This window comes from Loxodonta africana, chromosome 4, assembly GCF_030014295.1.
Source record: "Loxodonta africana isolate mLoxAfr1 chromosome 4, mLoxAfr1.hap2, whole genome shotgun sequence".
Taxonomy (NCBI): domain Eukaryota; kingdom Metazoa; phylum Chordata; class Mammalia; order Proboscidea; family Elephantidae; genus Loxodonta; species Loxodonta africana.
Genome location: NC_087345.1, coordinates 169,390,469 through 169,412,229, shown reverse-complemented (window position 1 = coordinate 169,412,229; position 21,761 = coordinate 169,390,469). Strand labels below are relative to the sequence as shown.

The 21,761-nt window shown below is 40.5% G+C and overlaps 1 protein-coding gene across 1 annotated transcript in view; it reads right to left on the bottom strand.

The window, feature by feature from the left end:
- RAB18 (RAB18, member RAS oncogene family) overlaps positions 1 to 16,370 on the bottom strand; it is a 38,022-nt gene extending 21,652 nt beyond the window's left edge. The window contains exons 1-2 of the mRNA XM_003410531.4: positions 16,182 to 16,370; positions 11,347 to 11,402 (exon numbers count right to left, since the gene is read on the bottom strand). Coding sequence (XP_003410579.1) covers positions 11,347 to 11,402; positions 16,182 to 16,249 — 124 coding nt within the window. The 5' untranslated portion in view covers positions 16,250 to 16,370. The remainder of the gene's footprint in view (positions 1 to 11,346; positions 11,403 to 16,181) is intronic.
- Between the last annotated feature and the right edge of the window lie 5,391 nt (positions 16,371 to 21,761).

Sequence of the window (21,761 nt, the reverse complement as noted above, 5' to 3'; positions counted from 1 at the left end):
GCTTCTAGACCTATAACTAGACTTAAGTCCCAGTAAACCCCAAAAGGTGAAGTACAAAGCATGACCCTGGGGGAGGTATGCTACACTTCAAAAGAACTGCTTGACTTTTCTAACTTGTACAAACAGGAACCTGGAGAATATGTGTGGGAATGGCTATTAAAGGTGTGGGATAATGGTGCAAGAAACATGAAGATGGATCAGTCTGAGTTTATTGATATGGGTCCAATAAGCACAGACTCTTCATTCAGTGTTTCATCTCCGGAAGTTAGGAAAGCATCTAATAGTTTATTTTGTTGGCATGGATTACTAGGTGGCCTACACTAAATCAAGGTGAAGTACCAGACCTGCTTTGGTATACTATAGACAAAAGTATCCAAAGGCTTAGGGAAATTGGCATGCTAGAGTGGATTTATCAGTTTAGACCCACAGACCCACACATGCAGTGTCCAGAGGATAAACTTTTTACCGCAACGGTGATGATCAAATTTGTGAGAGGAGCTCCAGCATCCTTGAAGACTGCTGTGACTGTTATTTTATATAAATCAGATTTGACAGTTTGGAACTGCCCTAACTAAATTAAGACACCTAACTACAACGGGGCTGACTGAACCCCGTGGTAGTACAGGCCAAGCGGCTGCACTCAAGCAACAAAGACAAGGTAGACGTGGTTACAGTAATGGACAGTGAAGTCAAAGCAGTAATCAGAACAGTCTGACTTGTATGGACTTATAGCACTGGCGATTTAGTCATGGTGTCCCTAGGAGTGAAACAGATAAGAAATCTATTAAATATTTACTTGTTCTGAACAAACGGGTGAATTCTAGGTCAGGTAAACAGCAGTCTAACTCAGATCGCCAGAATACAGAGTCATGGTCCCTCAATCAATTCCCGGATTTGAGCAAGTTTAAAGACCCACAACCTCTTGAATGAAGGTGAGGCCGGGTCCCCCTGAGGAAGGACCCCAACACACTGCCAAAAATTTTTACTATTAATCTTTCTCCCAGACTTCCCCCCCAAAGAGATCTACTGCCCTTACAAGAGTGACTGTTCACTGGGGAAAAGAAGATAATTAGACTTTTTGGGGATTACTGGATACTAGCTCTGAATTGGCACTAATTCCAGGAGACCCACCAGTCAGAGTGGGGGCATATGGAAGTCAGGTTATTAATGCAGTCTTGGCTCATGCCCATCTCACAGTAGGTTCAATGGGTCCCCGAACCCATCCTGTAGTGATTTCCGCAGTTCCAGAACACATACTTGCAACAGATATACTCAGCAACTGGCAGAACCCCCGCATTGCATCCTTGACAAATAAAGTAAGGGCTATTGGAAAAGCCAAGCGGAAGCCATCATTAGAACTGCCCCTACCAAGGAAAATAGGAAACCAAAAGCAATACTGCATTCCTGGAGGGACTGCGGAAATTACTGCCACCATCAAGGACTTGAAGGATGCAGGCGTGATGATTCCCACCACATCCCCCTTCAACTCATCAATTTGGCTTGTGCAAAAAACAAATGGATCTTGGAGAATGAATGTAGATTATCGAAAACAACCAGGTGGTGACTGCAATACCAGCTGCTGTTCCAGATGTAGTTTCATTGCATGAGCAAATTAATACACCTCCTGGTATCCGGTAGCAGCTACTGATCCGGCTAAGGCCATTTTCGCCATACCTGTTTCGAAGGACCATCAGAAGCAGTGTGCCTTCAGCCAGCAAAGTTGGCAATACACCTTCACTTGCCTACCTCAGGAGAACATCAACTCTCTAGCCCTATGCCATAATTTAGTCCACAGGGACCTTGATTGCCTTTCCCTTCCACGAGACGTCACACTGGTCCATTACATTGATGACATATGCTGACTGGACCTATTAAGGAAGAAGTGTCAATTACTCTGGACTTATTTGCATGCTAAAACCAAACCAAAACCAAACCCACTGCCCTCGAGTCGATTCTGACTCATAGCGACCCTGTATTTGCATGCTAGAAGGTGGAAAATTAATGTCACAAAAATTCAGGCACCTTCCACCTTAGCGAAATTTCTAGGGGCTCCAGCGGTGTGGAGCACATCGAGATATTCCTTCTAAAGTGAAGGATTAAGTTATTGCATCTGGCTGCTCCCACAACTAAAAAGGAGACTGTCATGGATTGAATTGTGTCCCCCTGAAAATTTCTGTCAATTTGGCTAGGCCATGATTCCCAGTATTGTATGATCTTGTGATTTTCCTGTGTATTGTAAATCCTATCACTATGATGTTAATGAGATGGATTAGGAACAGTTGTGTTGATGAGATCTACAAGATCGGACTGTGTCTTAAGCCAAACTCTTTTGAGATATAAAAGCGAGGCACCAGCAGATAGATGGGGGGACCTCAAACCACCAAGAAAGCAGTGCCGGAAGCAGAGCACATCCTTTGGTCCCAAGGTTCCTGCACAGACAAACTCCTAGACCAAGGGAAGACTGATAATAAAGACCTTCCTCCAGAGCCGACACAGAGAGAAAGCCTTCCCCTGGAGCTGACACCCTGAATTTGGACTTGTAGCCTACTGAACTGTGAGAGAATAAATTCTCTTTGTTAAAGCCACCCACCCATGGTATTTCTGTTACAGCAGCACTAGATGACTAAGACAAAGGCAAAATGCCTAGTTGGGCCTCTTTGTATTTTGGAGGTGACACACATTCCTCATTTGAGAGTGCTACTCTGGACTATTTATCAAGTGACTTGAAAAGCTGCCACTTTTGAATGGGGCCCAGAACAAGAGAAGGCTCTGCAACTGGTTCAGGCTGCTGTGCAAGCCACTCTGCCACTTGGGCCATATGATCCAGCTGATCCAATGGTGCTTGAAGGGTCAGTGGCAGATAGAGATGCTGTTGGAGTCTTTGGCAATCCCCTATTGGTGAATCACAGCACAGACCCTTAGGATTTTGGAGCAGGTCCTGACATCCTCTGCAGATAACTACTCTCCTTTTGAGAAACAGTTTTTGGCTTGTTACTGGGCCTTAGTAGAAACTGAACGTTAAACCACAGTACACCAAGTCACCATGCAGCCTGAGCTGCCCGTCACAAACCGGGGGTTGTCTAACCCATACAGCCATAAAGCTGGACGTGCACAGCAGCATTCCATCACCAAATGGAAGTGGTATATACGAGATCGAGCCCAAGCAGGACCTGAAGGCACAAGTAAGCTGCATGAGGAAGCAGCCCAAATTCCCATGGCCTTCACTCCTGTCACATTACTTTCCATCTCCCAGTCTGTACCTACGGCCTCATGGTTGAGTTCTTTATGATCTGTTGACTGAAGAAGAAAAAACTCGTACGTGGTTTACAGATGTTTCTGTGTGATATGCAGGCACCACTTCAAAGGAGACAGCAACAGCACTACAGCCCCTTTCTGGGACCTCCCTGAAGGAGAGTGGTGAAGGGAAATCCTCTCAATGGGCAGAACTTCAAGCAGTGCACCTGGCTGCTCACTTTGCTTGGAAGGAGAAATGGCCAGATGTGTGACTGCATACTGATTCATGGGCCATGGCCAATGGTTTGGATGGATGGTTAGGGACTTGGAAGGAATATGACTGGAAAATTGGAGACAAGGATTTACGGAGAAGAGGTATGTGGACAGACCTCTCTGAATGGGCCAAAGAAGTGAAGATATTTGTATCTCATGCGAATGCTCACCAAAAGGTGACCTCAGCAGAGGATGATTTTAACAATCAAGTGGAAAGGATGATGCATTCTGTGGAAACCACTCAGTCTCCTTCCCCAGCTACACCCATCATTGCTCAATGGACACATGAACAAAGTGGCCAGGCTGTCAGGGATAGAGGTTATGCATGGGCCCAGCAACCTATACTTCCACTCACCAAAGCTGACTTGGCTACAGCCACTGCTGAGTACTCAATCTGCCAGCAGCAGAGACCAACACTGAGTCCCTGATATGGCATTATCCCTTGCGGTGATCAGCCAGCAACCTGGTGGCAAGTTGATTACATTAGGCCACTACCATCATGGAAAGGGCAGTGTTCTGCCCTTACTGGAACAGGTACTTACTCTGGATATGGATCTGCCTTCCCTGCTTCTGCCAAAACTACTATCTATGGACTTACAGAACACCTTATCCACCATCATGGTATCCTACACAGCATTGCCTCAGATCAAGGGACTCACTTCACAGCAAATGAAGTACAGCAGTGGGCCCATGCTCATGGAATTCACTGGTCTTACCAAGTTTCCCATCATCCTGAAGCAGCTAGTTCAGAATGATGGAATGGCTTGCTACAGACACAATTATGGTGCCAGCTAGGTGGCAATACCTTGCATGTTGGGGAACTGTTCTCCAGGAGGTTGTATATGCTCTAAACCAGCATCCAATATATGGTGCTGTTTTTCCCATAGCCAGGATTCATGGGTTCAAGAGTCGAGGGGTGGAAATGGGAGTGGTACCACTCACTATTACCCCTAGTGACCCACTCACGAGATCTTTGCTTCCTGTCCCTGTGGCCTTATGCTCTGCAGGTCTAGAGGGGTTAGTTCCAAAGGGAAGAATGCTACCACCTGGAGACATATCACTGGCTAAGAATGCCACCTGGCCACTTTGGGTTCCTTATGCCTCTGGATCAACAGGCAAAGAAGGGAGTTACCATACTGGTTGATGTGACTGATCCTGATTACCAAGAGAAAATCAGATTGATATTGCATAAAGGAGATTAGGAAACCCTAGTAGCACAGTGGTTAAGAGCTACGGCTGCTAAACAAAAGGTTGGCAGTTTGAATCCACCAGGCGCTCCTTGGAAACCATATGGGGCGGTTCTACTCTGTCCTACAGGGTCGCTATGAGTCGGAATCAACTTGACGGCCACAGGTTTGGTTTGGGCTTTAATGGAAGTTAAGACGAGTATGTCTGGAACACAGGAGATCCCTTAGGGCATCTCTTAGTACTACCATGCCCTGTGATTAAAGTCAATGGAAAACTACAGCAACCCAATTCCAAGGTGACTACTAATGACCCAGACCCTTCGGGAATGAAGGTTTGGGTCACCGCACCTGGCAAAGAACCACAACTAGCTGAGGTGCTTGCTGAGGGCAAAGGGAATACGGAATGGCTGGTAGAAGGGGGTAGTTCTAAATACCAGTTACAGCCACATGACCAGTTGCAGAAACAAGGACTGTGATTGTTAGAGTATTTCTGCTTTGTATGTGTGCATCAAATATTTTTGTTTTCTTCACTTATAAAAAAACAAGCTATAAACAGGGCTGGTACGTTTTCAGTTGTACGTGTGTTAGTTGTATAAGCCCAAGTATGACTTTTCAATTGTCTTAATTCAGAGATTATGTATGGTTTAAGGAGATGTGCACATGTGCCAAGTTGACAAGGGGTGGACTGTTATGGTTAAGATTGTGTGTCAACTTGGCTGGGCCATGATTCTCAGTGTTCACATGTGATCACTCCCACAATGGAATCTGCTGTGAGTGGCCAATCAGTTGAAAGGGATTTTCCTTGGGGGGTGTGTCCTGCATCCAAATATAAGCAGATGTTCTGGCTTTTTGCTCGCTCTGAATACTGTGGCTGCCTCCTGTTTGTCTGACCTCCAGTTCTTGGGACTTGCACTATCAGCTTATCTGCCAATCCTGGGAATCATCCATCCTCACAGCCTGTGAGCGGAGCCCTGCTCTCCGACCTGCTGATCTTGGGTTCATCAGCCCCTTCAGCTATGTAAATCAGAAGAAGCCTTGCAGTCTTGCCTGCCAATCTTGGGATTCATCGATATTCACAGCCTATGAGTAAAAGCCCTGCTTTCCAACCTGCCAGTCTTGAGTTCGCCAGCCCCTGTGGCTATGTGAACCAGGTGATGCCGCTATCTCAATTCACGGATTTGGGATGTTCCAGCCTCTACAATTGTGTGAGCTGTTTCTTTGCTATAATCTCTCTCTATACGTACTTGTGGAAACCCTGGTGGCGTAGTAAAGTGCTACGGCTGCTAACCAAAGGGTCAGCAGTTCCAATCCACCAGGTGCTCGTTGGAAACTCTGTGGGGCAGTTCTACTCTGTCCTATAGGGTCGCTATGAGTTGGAATCAACTCGACGGCACTGGGTTTGGTTTTGTTTTGGGTTTATATGTATTTATACATTTTACTGGTTTTGCTTGTCTAGAGAACCCAGTCTAAGACATATGTCTTCTGAACCTAGCCTGAATTTCTAGCAGTTCTCTGTTGATGTACGGCTGCAATGTTTTTGAATTATCTTCAGCAGAATTTCACTTGTGTGCAGTATTGATATTGGGCCATTTAGTGCTATAGAATTCTCCCTAAGTACTGCTTTAGTGGCATTCCACAAATTTGATAGTTGTATTTTTCTCTTCATTCAAAATACTTAGTTCAATACTTCATTTCCCTTTTGAGTATCTTGACAAATATCCACTCCTTTTTAATTAAAGATTTACTTTGTTGCCAAGTCCAGGATTGATTTTGTAAAACTGTTCCACAAACTTTTAAAAGTAATGAGCTCTTCATTCAAAATATATGTTGGTTCTATTCTATTTCCCTGTGTCCTTTTTTGTCTTTTGGCTCTGTTTAATTCTGAAAGAAATGTAACAAATCTCCTACTGTTCTGTATTGTCATCAAGTTCTTTTTTTGCATTTTGAACAATTTTTCTCTTATATATAGCTTCAATGTCTATGTCTACCATCACCGCTTTGTTAATCATTTAGGTCTTTCATCACTGCATGACATCCTACTTTTTTCTGTTCACTGCATTAACCTCAAATTTGACCTTAACATGTTATATTACTACCCCTACTTTTCTTCTTTTTTTACATTTGCCTAGCCTAGCCCTTTATTTTCAACCATTCCTTATTTAAGTACTTTTCAATCCCATCGGAAAATCTTACATATAAGGAGACCTGGGTCCATTTACATTTAATTAACTGACGTATTTAATTTTGCTGCTTTCTTCTTATTTGTTTAGCATTCTCTGACATTTTGTTCAAATATGTGGTGGAAGTATGATATAATTAATACCAAATTAGAAGTTGGGAGGTTGGGCTCTGCTCTCTTGTTGTTTTTACATTTCTCAAAGGATCTAGTTTCCATGCTTAATTTTCAGTGCATTCTATCTACACAGCTAATTAAGTACCTCAGGTAACCACCTGATTAATTACTACCATAAGGCCTTGCCACAGCAGAACAATGAATACCTTCTATTTACAGATGCTCCCATGTAAAAAAAAAAAAAAATTCTTGCAGTTTTTCGTCTTAGGGTATTTAATTTTTATTTCAGAAATGTTACTTGAATTATACCTAAACTATTTTTTGTGTCCATTAAGCTTTTTTCTTCTGAGACTCAAATATGCACATGTTGGATCTCCTTTTCTGTTTTCCGTATCTATCATTTTTTTTCTAACTGGCTTTAACTTTCTTATTCATTTCAGTAAACTCTGCCTGCGTTTCCATTTTTAGCCTCTATTCTCCTTTGTGAGAATTTGTCCCTCATTTCAATGGTTTTTTTTTTCTTTCTGTTCATTCAGCTTAAAATGAATTTTCTCACGCAGTGACACCATCCGTTCTGTGACCTCTTCTATCACTGCTTTGTGCTTTCAGAGGTGAATATTTCATAAGCTTTGTAAATTTATGGCAAAATGTTTGTTCACAATTTCATCTTCTCCATGGCAGTATTTTTTTGATGAGTATTCTTCATTTATCATTTGTTTTCCCTTCTTGAATCTTTGTATTAGCCTTGAGCTAGATTCCTTGATTACTTGGTGAGGTTTTCCTTGTCCAGCTATTCGGAGGAGGTTCCAGTTCTGGACTGGTAAAATTCTTTCTTAAGATTTTACATGAGAAACTGTTTACTTTTTACTTCTCAGTGGCTACTGGAGGTATGGAAGTCGGGGGTCGTGACTTTCACGATGCAAAGTCATTTCCTATCCTACTGCTACAGAGACAGGCATACAGCTTCCGGCAGAGATGACTTATCTGTTTGAACTCTTGTTTGGCTTCATCTTCCCAGCTCTTAGAATCAAACCAGGTGCAGGGAAGCTCCTGCCATTAACTGAAGAAACCCACTTTGCCTTTGCAAACAAGGAATTTAGGTTTTGTACCTCAGCATGGAATCACACAGCTTCAGGAACCCTTTGTTGCTGGCTGTGAGCTCTGTAGCTGTGGCATTCACTCCTAATTTTTCCCACCTGCACCCTACTTAATCTCCACTGCCTCTGGCAACAATCCCACCTATTTTGTGGCTTGGGGTTTTAGCTGTCTTCCAGTTCAGGAGAAAATGGAGTTTGTGTTTTAGTTTTTCCCTCTCTTTGTTGCTTTTAGCTAATTGTCTGTAAGCAAAAGAAGAAAATGCCAGCTTTATAGTACCGACTTCAAACCCAAAGTCCAACAACTATCTTACAAGCATATGTTATACAAAACTGAAATGTCTTGCTGTATTACTGAAAATAAAGGTGAGTTTTCCTTACTATTTTACTATGAAGTAAAACACTAATTTTCACAAAGCCATTAACTTTAAGCTAATTGTTTTTATTTTTAAAACTCATGTGTATATGGGTTATAGCATAAGGCAGAAAGTAATCTGATACCTAAACGTAAAAGGTATTTTCTAGATATTTAAGACACAGGACCCATTTGGGGGACAAATTATGTACATTCTTATCAAGATGCCACAATCTTATTATTTGTTTTTAAAACAAAGCCTTTATTATTAATAAGGACAAAACATGATATAAATTCAAAATTAAGATCTGTCACTTCTCAAATCGCCAGGTTCCATTTGGGTTTGAAATGAAAACAGCTTTAGATCATGTATACAATCATTCCCTTAGAAAATTTTAACTTCAGGCAAGCTTCTTTTCCTGCTAGTTACTATTCTACTCTTTGTTATCCGTTACCAAGCATGTTCTAAGCAAATTAAGTTTTATAATATGCCAGTTTTTTAAAAGAGCAAATAATACACCCAAAGCCAAATTAAAATGGATTCTGAATTACTACTGCTTTAAATGATTGTCTTTCACACATATAAGGGTAAATCTGTCAATGTTAATATGTCATACAAAAGCTAAGTAATACCTGGTATAATTTATTAAAAATTTAGAGGTACTTATTTTTATGAGCTCATATAGGTAGAAAGAAAGGAAGAAATAAAGAAAAGCTTTTTCTTATAGAATTTCAGATAGGAAATGTAGACAATGATAGAATTTAAAAAATCACCACTACTATAGTAACACAGGTAGCCCCCAACTTACAACATATTTGAGTTACAACGAACCATACATACAACTGTCTGGTTTTTTTTTGTACATCTTATCGTTATTAATACGACCTACGTACAACCATGTTGCAGTGCAAAATTTGCTGATGTTATCATTCTCAGATGTAATGTTTCCAGCCCCCAAAGACAAAAAAAGATCAGATTTATAAAAATACTGATAATAAAAGGCAATAATAATGAAAACTGAAAAAAAAAAGGTATTTGACTTGCATCAGAACTTACATTCAACTTACAGAATAGTCATCAGAATAGAGCCTCACTGTAAGTTGGGGACTACCTGTACTTGTATCACTATGGAATAGGTAGTCATCACAATAATATTTGTTTCAGGCAATGGATGTTAAAACATGTGGGCAAAAAGTATGATAAGAAAAAGGATACCTATATAGTCTCAGATTATCTTAACACGAGATACTTATTAATTACAAAAGGAAAAATAATAACTTTACAGTGGAGAAACCTGGCAGAAATCACCTTAAGTGACCCAAGTCCCATCACCAGTAATGGGACAAACAGATTACCTTGTGCCTTCTGGCATAATGCTCTGGGAACACTTTTGTGGAATTCCTGACAAAAATGCATAATCTCAATCTAACCATAAGGACACACTGGACAAATGCAAATTGAGGGACATTCTACAAAGTAACTAGCCTGTACTCTTCAAAAATGTCAACACTGTGAAGAACAAAGAAAGACTAAAGAACTGTTCTAGATTAAAAGAAACTAAAAAGAAATGACAACTAAATTAAATGTGTGATCCTAGACTGGATCCTAAGCCTGAAACAATTTTTTTTCCTTTGCTATATGGGACATTAGTGGGACAATTGATGAAATCTGAATGGATGTAGACAGCAGTATGACAGCAATATTAAATTAACAAATACACATTGAAGTATTTAGAGGTTAAAGGGCATCGGGTCTACAATTCAGACTCAAACAATTCAAAAAAAAAAAAAAGCACTGTGTGTGTATGTGTGTACAGAGAGAAGAGAGAACGATAAGCAAACGTAATAAAGAGTAACAGGGAATTTGAGTGGAATAAACAAATTCTTTGTACTATTTTTTACAACTTTTCTCTAAATCTCAAATCATTTCACAATAAAAAGTTGGGGGGTGGGGAGCAAACAGAAGCAAAATAATGAAAACAACTATGGCCAGTTACAAGAAACTATTTTCCCTAAAAATAATGCTAAGTAGTATCATCTTTCCTACATTCTACTCATAAGATCATGAAATTTTAGAGCTAGAAAAAAATACATATTATCTGTCATCCAAACCTCTCAATTTATAGATGGAGACAATAAAGCCAAATGACTTGCTCAAGACCACAGAGCTAGTTTAAGGAAAAGCGAAGACTACCACCCAGCTCTGACTCAGTTCAGCTGTCTTTCAACTATTCCAAGCTGTCTCGCTTGATACCTTTATATTATTGTCTACTCCCTAAACATGATACCAAAATATTTACTTCTGTCTTTTCATATATTTTAATAAGCTATTGTGGCAAACCGCATGGGCTTCTTTCAGGCAACCTAAACTTCCTTTTAAAAAGGCATTCGGGTATCACTGTTCCTAATAATCTCTAGTAAGTATTATCAATAAATACGCTTTTTTATAACACATGCCAGACATTGTGGCAAATGCTAATGATATGAAATTAAGGCACTCTACAGTGTGACACTGTTAGGTCCATGATAATAGAACCAAGTCTGTATTATTCACCATCACAGCCACACTTCTTAGGATGGCATATACTAAATGCTCTAGTAATTGTTGTGTGTTCCTAACTAAAGGCAAGCCACAGTACAGGAAAAAAACTGTGTATACAGATAATCATAATATCAGTGGTATTAATAAAATGCCATGAGACAACAAATAAGGGAGCTATTTCTGGTTGGTGGGATACAGAAAGGCTTCAGAGATTTAACAATACCAAAGTTAAGCCCTGAAGGTAACTAAGATTTCAATAGACATGGAAGCAGTGGGGTGGTCAGAGAAGGTCAGGGAGAATTAGATAAAAAAGGATGAAGGTATGAAAATATTCAGCATTTTTACTGAATTTTTTAACACAGACTTACCTATTGTTGCTGCAAGTTCTGGATCAAAAGTATCATCTGTGAACCTCAAGAGCAGGCTAAAAGAGATGTTAAAAAGACATATTAGGAGTATGAATTTTCTTTCTAACCATTTCATAAATGTGCTCCTGACTGTTATATTTCATGACAAATTATTAGATACAGGTAAGAATGGCTGATGTAGGTCTGCCCCTAGTAATACTGCCTCAGGGCAAGTATATACAGAGAAATTAAATTACTAGAAAGGCAATTAAAGAATCCCTGGAGTAGTCGTTTACTAGAACTCCCTGGCTCCATTACAGAATTCCCCAAGTGTGAAAAGTTTTTGTGTTTTTTACTGCACTGGAATGTCCTTCTGAGAAGATACTAGCAACATATCATACTTTACCCGATACGGATGAAGGAGGGAGAAATAAGAAACTCCTAGAATGCAAAAAACAAAAATGTGATATGTAATCTACTCTAAAACTCAAATGAAAACAAAAAGGTGGGAAAGCCTAGCATTTTTGTAACAAGTAGTATGACCTGTTAGAATAAAGAATAGAGTAAAAAAGTGAAGGTAGGAAGACAACATAATGGCCCAAGTAGGCATACTCTAGCATATGCTAGGTAAAGTCAAACCGGTTGCCACTGAGTCAATTCCGACTCATAACGACCCTACAGGACAGAGTAGAACTATCCCACAGAGTTTCCAAAGAGGGCCTGGTGGATTTGAACTGCCGACATTTTGGTTAACAGCCATAGCTCTTAACCACTATGCCACCAGGGTTTCCACGCTAGGTAAGGTATATGGAATCTAATAGGCAACATGGAGCTACCGAAGGCTTTTAAAGAAAGGATTGACAAGAACTGCTCTACGTTTTAAAAGGTTAATGCCAGCAGAAAATGCAAGAAAATCAACAAGAATTCAACTGCCATGGTTGTGGTGAGAGAGATGAAAGATGAAAACTAGGAAATGGTAAAGAAACCAGAAAGGAAGAGATGAAAGCAAAAGACACCCACTTTAGAAGGATATGCTAAGATTTTACATCTTCTAAAATTATTTTCCAAGGAAACTCTGGTGGCGTAGTGGTTAAGAGCTATGCCTTGGAAACTCTATGGGGCAGCTCTACTCTATCCTATAGGGTAGCTACAAATCGGATTCAGCTTGATGGCAATGGGTTGTTTTTTTTTTAAGAATTATTTTAACATTCACAGAAGTGTCAGTTATTAGAAGCTCTTAAAAAATAAAATCTAAGTTTCTGTTAAAGCCCTAGACTTATAAAATTAATTAATCTTCCTTCACGTTAACTATTAATTAGAACAAGACTATTCTACTGATCTGTTTGCATTTAATAAAATCAATAAAATAGTGATCAAATGTCTGAATTCCATAAAAAAATTTATAACTATTTCCACAGGTTATGATTATTGCTGTTAGTTTTTCTGGTCCACAGACTACACTGCAAAACATCAAGTTCTCCTAGTAGTTTTTATATTTAAAAGATTAACTCTCCCTTTCCTGATTTTTCTTTCTTGTATTTACTGTAAAAACCGCACCACAACAGCAAAATAAAACAGAGTCAAATTCTAGATTTTTCCAACTTAATATTGAACTTGGCTATAACCATTCTCACTTACTTCCAACATCAGTTAGGTGACAGCACTAATAGGAATCTTAAAAAACTCCTTATAAAAATTTCCTTCTCTCCCCAAAATTAAACTTTAATTAATAAAAGTGAATATTTCACTAAAAATTTCAGTTGCCCATAATTTAAGAATAGAAGAGATATGTATCTGTAATTGGCCACTACAGAAAATATTCTTACAAAAACACAGGTCAAAGTAACATTTAGAGCGGTTGTCATAATAAGAAATACCGTAATAACAGTACAAATAACAATGGTATTGGCTAGTATTTATTAAACATCCACAATGTACTAGACATGAAGCCAGGGGTTTTGCTTACATAACTTCTAATCCTTACAACAACACTTATCATTACTGGTAGGTACTCTGGAACCGCAGGGAATTGGTATGGTACAAGCAACACATTTTAATACGGGCTCTGAATATAAATTAGCAGACCTTAACCAGGGGCACACTGGTAGTCCAGAAATGTACTTTAAATTCTATGCATGCATTTTCCTAGGCAGAGATTCCATTTCCCTCATTAGATTTTTAAAGGAATCCACAACCCAAAAGTGATTAAGAGCCATTACTCTAAAGAATGCATATCTAACCCCTCATATTTTCAAAGTTAAAGGAACAAAATACGCTCCATGTAGAGCTACAAATGGAAGGACTAACTACCACTATACCATTTAGAATGTATACCACTGTGAATGTAACTAATCTTCACTTTTTAATTTACAAGTGACACTGACACGAAAAGATAAGGATGCAAAGGGTGTGTGAGGGGCAGCAATTTAGAAAACAGAAGCCCTCTGCAATGGCTTCCACTTCCTAATACACTGTGCTACATCCTTACTTCACCAGGCCTAGGCACAAAACCAAAAAACCTTTTATGTTTAATAGTGCATGGGCTCTGAGAGGTTTCTACTCCAACTCTCTGACTTTTCCAAATGAAGAAATTTAAGGCCCAGCGGGTTTAAACACCATACACAAGGTCACACAAGTGGTGGCACCAGTATTATTATCCTGATCTCACTCCAACTATCTGAAATAAACTGGAAAAATAATCTACTTCAGATTAGTTAAACTGTTCTTTGTTGTGCAATAATTTCTCAACAAGACAAGCAATATTTCACTTTCACCAGCTCCAGAACTCCGAAGAACCCTTTAAGATTATATTCACTACAAATGTTTTTGTACTGATTTGCTTTAAAAAGCATATGCTTTTTAGTAAAAAGTCATTAATTCTCATTTCATCCAGAAAAAAAAAAAAATGTTTTCTATAGCACATCACATTGATCAATAATGTCTATCTAGGTAGAAAAAGAAGCCAACTTTCTCCCAAAATGCTATCCTTTCTTGAAAGAGGTGGTTAAAGATGTTAACATTTTGCAGTGAGCTGTTAATATCTGACCAATAAGTATTGAGAAACAGTTTAGAGTAGATGAGATCCAAATAAGTTTGTTCTGGGGGCTCAATCTAGGAAGACGAAAAATCTAATTAACAGAACTTACTCTAAAGGAGGAACCTCAATTATGTTAACACTGTACCTCCAGTTAACCTTCCAGAAAATTTTAACACAGATTAACTAATCACTCAGTCAACACATTCAGAAAAAGTGCCAACCAACATGTATCAGTTTGAACCATACGAAATGACATTTGATCATTCTTGACTTCAAAAAAGGCCATCTCATATACTTCAGCCTAAATGAGTGCCACATCTCAAGAAACGAAAAAAGAAAGGTCACAAGGCTATGGAATTCCTATTAACATAATGTCTAATATATTAACTTTTAATCCTCAAATATGTGCAATAATAGATGGTGATCATGAAAATGATTTTATTCGTGCTTTAAGCATCACAGAGAAACCCTGGTGGCATAGTGGTTAAGTGATACGGCTGCTAACCAAGAGGCTGGCGGTTCGAATCCACCAGGCGCTCCTTGGAAACTCTATGGGGCAGTTCTACTCTGTCCTGTAGGGTCGCTATGAGTCAGAATCGACTCCACGGCAGTGGGTTTGGTTTAGTTTGGAAGTATCACACACACGAATCATACTATCTTGCTAATGCAATTTGTTTCATTAACAATATGGTATGTACAAATCTCTCATTTTAGTATCGAGTATGTTAAATTAAAAAAAGCTATGAAAATGTACTGTCATATTTTAAAAATACATAAAATTTCAGAATATGTTACAGAATAAGCTTTCAAATCCTTATGTATTTTTAAAAAATTAAGTCTTTTTGAAGTGATTTAAAAGATTTGAAGGATATCAAGAGGTATATCTAAAATAGGAAATTGCCTAAAGCCTCTGGAATCTGAATATTGTTTAAAAATCAAGATTGCTTAGAATATAGCATGCTAATAATAATCAGGTGACCAAAGATGATTTCACCTGGAGAACTCTGTTCCAACTTGGATGAAATCACAAGTCGCAGATGAAGTCACAACTCCCTTGCAACACTCACAGAGATCCATGTCTTACTATCTATTGTCAATATTGGTTTCCCCAAAGAAAGAGCCAAAAAAGAAGAGACAATGCTAATTGGTCCTTTTATCTCTATATGATGTGGCAAAATGAGATGTAGCAATTACACTCCATTTTCAAAGGTGGCCCACAACTTACGCATACATCTTAGACTAAAGTGATTTTTTTAAGCAGTCTGACGGCCAATGGGTTCTTCCACAGCTGAGTCATAAGAAAAAGCGACGATGGGGTGTGCCAAAGTGGGTCAGGAACGTGACATAAGGCGTCACCAAACTTCCTTTTCGAACAGTACGCATCTAGAGAAAGCCCAACAAAAATCCTAACGTGACAAAGTTACAACTCTCACCCCGCGGGACGACAGGCAGCCTTGACCCGGGCGAAGCGGCCTCCCCTCGGCCGGACTCGGGCCCAGGCCCGCCCGCCACGCCCAGTGCCCCGCGCAGCAGCCGGCCGACTGGGGCCCTCGGGATCGTTTTTTTCTCGGTGCGACAGGAGGTGAGGCGATCCAGACAAGTCGGGGCCGATGGAGGCCGTGGACCCGGCAGGGGCGAGGTGGGGCGCGGGAACGGCAGCCGCGGGACGGCGAGGCGGAAAGGCCCAGAAGGCCCGCAGCCCGGCCGCGCGGTTCACCGTTCTCATCGCGGCCCAGGAGACACCGGCCACGGCGGCAGGGCAACTCCACCGCCCTCGTCACGGCTCTCTGACCCGCGACGGCCCCCACACACGCCTCACCTGGACTTGCCCACTCCACTCTCGCCGATGATGAGGATCTTAAGCGTGGTCAGCACGTCCTCGTCCATCCCGACCCCGCTCCTCTCCGACCCAGCAGGCCGCCCCGGTCCGCCTCGCGACCCTTCAGCAGGGAGAACCGCCCGCGCGTGCGCACTGCACCGCGCCGCGGCTGCCGCCTTCTTTCTCACACCCGGTGTTTAGGCCGCCTAAGCCCCGGACGCCCCAGTTCCGCCGTGAAATAGCTCTGCGTCTGCGCAAGCCCAGAGTCCAGGCGTCTTTCCGGATAGGCGTGGTCCTGCCCTTGCGCAGGCGCAGATGCGGAGAGCCGTTGTGTAATTATCAGTTCTTGGCAATTTTTGTTGTAGCAAGCTCCTGTCTTTCTTGTCCCCAACCGCAGTCTGACTCTCCGTCCGTTGTGTAATTGGGAGACGACTGAGTCAAGGGGAGTATAAAGTTATTTCTTCAGCTGTGCATGACAGCTGCATTGTGGTGGGGAAAGCATTGTGCTTGAAGCTGGATTCTTTATATTTAGGTCCTGCCTTGTCTGTCATATTTCCTAGACTTCTCAGCCTGTTTCCTCATCTTGCAGAAGGAGGCAACAATATTTCTTCTTTAGAATAATATCTGTGTTTTAGAATTGTTAATGAAGATTACATGAATTAATTTGTGAAGGCACTTTGTAAACTAACAAACTCGTTGCCATCGTGTTGATTCTGTCTCATAGCGACCCTATAGGACAGGGTAGAACTGCCACACAGGGTTTCCAAGGAGCCCTGGTGGATTCGAACTGCCAAGCTCTTAACCTCTGCGCCACCAGGGCTCCTTGGAAACTAACGTGCTATATAAATATGAGGTGTGATCAGGTATTATTAGCTTGCTGGTTTACAGTCTTCTTTTAGATCACAAGGACCCTTCACATGTCCATTCATCTTAAAAGGGAGATGTTGACTTGACATAGATCCACCACCACCGCTACCACTTGCTGCAGATTCTGATTCATGTTGACCCCATGTCTGTCAGAGTAGAACTGTGATCCATAGGGTTTTCAATGGCTGTGATCTTCCAGAAACAGATTGCCAGGCCTTTCTTCCAGGGTGCTTCCAGAGGGCGTTAATGTTTGCACCAGTTCAGGTGCTTACAAACCTCTGGTAGTGCAACTTCAAACTGACTATTCCTGCTCCTGAGAATTGCTCCACGGAGACTGAAGGAACTTTATGTATACACCTTGTCTCATTCAGTAAGTTATAAATCTTAGTATTTTTGTTGTTAGGTGCCATCAAATCAGTTCCCACTCACAGCGACCTGTCTACAAAAGAACAAAACACTGCCCAGTCCTGTGCCATCCTCACAATGATTGTTATGCCTGAGCCTTGTTGCACCCACCATGTCAGTCCAGCTCGTTGAGGGTCTTCCTCTCTTTTGCTGACCCTCTACTTTACCAAGCATGATGTCCTTCATCAGAGATTGGCCCCTCCTGATAACATGTCCAAAGTATGTGAGATGAAGTCTCACCAACCTTGCTTCTGAAGAGCATTCTGGCTGTACTTCCTCCAAGGTGAAATCTGTTCATTCTTCTGGCAGTCCATGGTATATTCAGTATTCTTCACCAGCACTGTAATTCAAAGAGCAATTCAATTCTTTGGTCTTCCTTATTCGTTGTCCAGCTTGCACATGCATGTGAGGTGATTGAAAACACCATGGCTTTGGTCAGGCATACCTTAGTCCTTACGGAGATGTCTTTGCTTTATAACACTTTAAGAGGTTGTTTGCAGCAGATGCCCAATGCAATGCATCATTTGATTTCTTGACTGCTGCTTCCATGGGTGTTGATTATGGATCCAAGTAAAATGAAATCTTTGACGACTTTGCTCTTTTCTCTGTTTATCATGACATTGCTTATTGGTCCAGTTATGAGGGTTTTTGTTTTCTTTTTGTTGAGGTGTAATCCATACTGAAGGCTATAATCTTTGATCTTCATCAATAAGTGCTTCAAGTCCTCTTCACTTTCAGCAAGCAAGGTTGTGTCATTTCCATAGCACAGGTTAATGAGGCTTCCTCCAAACCTGTTGCCCCGTTTTTCTTTATTATTTGCTCAACATACAGATTGAATAAGTATGGTGAAAGAATACAACCCTGACACATACCTATCCTGATTTTAAATCACGCAGTATCCCCTTGATCTGTTCAAACGACTGCCTCTTGGTTCTTCATGACCACAGTTACATGTTCTGAAATTCCCATTCTTCATAATGTTATCCATAATTTATTATGATCCGCAGTCAAATGCCTTTGCATAGTCAATAAAACACAGGTAATTTTTTTTAAGCATCTTTCTAGTATTCTCTGCTTTCACCCAAGATCCATCTGACATCAGCAATGATATCCCTCGTTCCATGTCCTCTCCTGAATCCAGCTTGAATTTCTGGCAATTCCCTGCTGCAACCATTTTTGAATGATCTTTATTAAAATTTTATGTGCATGTGATATTAATGATATCGTTTGGTAATTTCCACATTCTGTTGGATCACCTTTCTTTGGAATGGGTACAAGTATGGATCTCTTCCAGTCTGTTGGACAGGTAACTGTCTTCCAAATTTCTTAGCATAGAGGCGTGAGCCCTTCCAGCACTCCATCCATTTGTTGAAACATCTCAGTTGGTATTCTGTCAGTTCCTGAAGGCTTGTTTTTCACCAATGCCTTTAGTGCAGCTTGGACTTCTTCCTTCAGTACCGTCTGTTCTTGATCATATGCTACCTCCTGAAATTGTTAAACATTGACCAGTTCTTTTTGGTACAGTGACTCTGTTTTCCTTCTATCTTCTTTTGATGCTTCCTGCGTCTTTTAATATTTTCCCTGTAGAACCCTTCAATATTGCAACTTGAGATTTGAATTTTCCCTTCAGTTATTTTAGCTTGAGAAATGCCAAATGTGTTCTTCCGTTTTGGTTTTGTAACTCTAGGTCTTCGCACATTTCATTATAATACTTCCCTTTGTCTTCTCAAGCCACCCTTTGAAATCTTCTCTTCAGCTCTTAATCATTTCTTCCTTTTGCTTTAGCTACTCTACATTCAAGAGCAACTTTCAGAGTTTCTTCTGACCTCCATTTTGGTCTTTCCTTCCTGTCTTTTTAATGACCTTTTGCTTCCTTCATGTATGATGTCCTTGATGTCATTCCACACTCGTCTGATCTTCAGTCATTAGTGTTTAATGAGTGGAATCTATTCTTGAGATGGTCTCTAAATTCAGATGGAATATACTCAAGGCCATACTTTAGCGCTGGTGGACTTGTTCTAATTTTCTTCAGTTTCAAATTGAACTTGCATATGTGCAATTGATGATCTGTTCCACAGTCAGCCCTTGGCCTTACTCTGACTGATGATATTGAGCTTTTCCATAGTCTCTTTCCACAGACATAGTCAACTTGACTCCTGTGTATCCCATCTGGCAAGATCCACGTGTATAGTCACCGTTTATGTTTGTGAAAAAAGGCATTTGCAATGAAGAATTTGTTGTTCTTGCAAAATTCTATCATGCGATCTCTGGCATCGTTTCTGTCACCAAAGCCGTATTTTCCAACTACTGATCCTTCTTTTTTGTCTCCAACTTTGGCATTCCAACCACCAGTAATTATCAATGCATCTTGATTGCATGTTTAATAAATTTCAGACTGCAGAAATTAGTAAAAATCTTCAATTTCCTCATCTTTAGCAGTTGGTGTGTATTTTTTAATAATAGTGATATTAATTCCTCTTCCTCATCAAACCAAACCAAACCCACTGCCGTCGAGTCAATTCCAACTCATCGCAACCCTATAGGACAGAATAGAACTGCCCCAAAGAGTTTCCAAGGAGTGCCTGGTGGATTCAAACTGCCGACCTCTTGGTTAGCAGCTGTAGCACTTAACCACTACACCACCAGGGTTTCCCTCTCGCTCATAGGCGTAGGCATATGGATATTACTTTAGCATACTGTTGTTGTTGTTAGGCACAGTTGAGTTGGTTCCAACCTACAGCAACTGTATGCACAGCAGAACGAAACAATGCACCATCCTTACAATTGTTGCTATGCTTTTTGCAGCCACCGTGTCAATCCATCTCATTGAGGGTCCTCCTCTTTTTCACTAACCCTCTACTTACCAAGCGTGATATCCTTCTTCAGAGACTGATCCCTCCAAGAAGCATTCTGGTTGTACTTCTTCCAAGGCATATTTGTTCATTCTTTTGGCAGTCCATGGTATTTTCAATATTCTTCGCCAACACCACCATGGAAAGGCATCAATTCTTCTTCGGTCTTCCTTATTCAGTGTCCAGCTTTTGCATGCATATGAGATGACTGAAAACACCATGGCTTGGGTCAGGCCCACCTTAGTCCTCAACTTGACATCTTTGCTTTTTTATACTTTAAAGAGATCCCTTGCAGCCGATTTGCCCAATGCAATGCGTCTTTTGATTTCTTGACTGCTGCTTCCATGGGTGTTGATTGTGGATCCAAGTAAAATGAAATCTTTGACAACCTCAATCTTTTCTCTGTTTATCATGATGTTGTTTATTTGTCCAGTTGTGAGGCCTAGCAAAGTGCCTGGTGCATGGCAGGCAGTCAATAAACATTAGTTCTCTTATCTCCTTTTACTTGTAGCTTTATAATGCCACATACAATAGATATTAATGAGCCCTAGTGGCACAATGGTTAAGCACTCGTCTGCTAACCAAAAGGTCAGAGGTTTGAACCTACCAGCTGCTCTGTGGGAAAAAAACCTAGACCTGGCAATCTGTTCTCATAAAGATTACCGCCTAGGAAACTCTATGGGGCAGTTCTACTGTGTTACATAGGGTTGCTATGAGTATGAATCAACTCAATGGCACATAACAACAATAGATATTTGATGAAAGGATACATATAAATAAAATTAAAATATATTAAGGAATTATTTTTTAAATACCTGGAAACCTCTTTAAACAGATATCCATATAACCCCTTCACCTCCTTCAGGTTGTAGCTCAAATGTTGCCTTATTAGTGAGGCCTTCCCTGTCCATAGTAGTGCAATTTGCATACCCCTCTAACATTCCCCATATCTCTTCCCTGCGTTATTTTTCTACATAGCATTTATCACCCTCTGATATACTATATATTTGACTATTTGCTCACTGTCTAATCTCCAAAGAGAAAGGAAGCTTCATGAAGGTAAGGATTTTTGTCTCATTTTGTTTACTGCTGTATCATCAGTGTCTAAAGCAGTTCCTGGTATATAATGTGTGCTAAATAAATATTTATTGAATAAGTGAATAAATGTTCTAGAGTTCATCCATAACCTTGGAGGGAGATGTCAAGGAGACAATTTCAACCTTTCACAAAATCTTCCTTAAAACCTCCAGCCTAATCTTGGCTAGAGCATCAAGAGCTTATCTCTGAGGCTCACAGTATTGTCAATTCTGCTCTAGGGCAGTGATTCTGAAAGTGTGGTCCCCGGGCCCCTAAGGATCCCCGAGATTCTTTCAGAGGAGTCTACAAGATCAAAAATATTTTCATAATAATATTAAGATGTTATTTACTTTTTTCACTCTTATTCTCTCATGAGTGT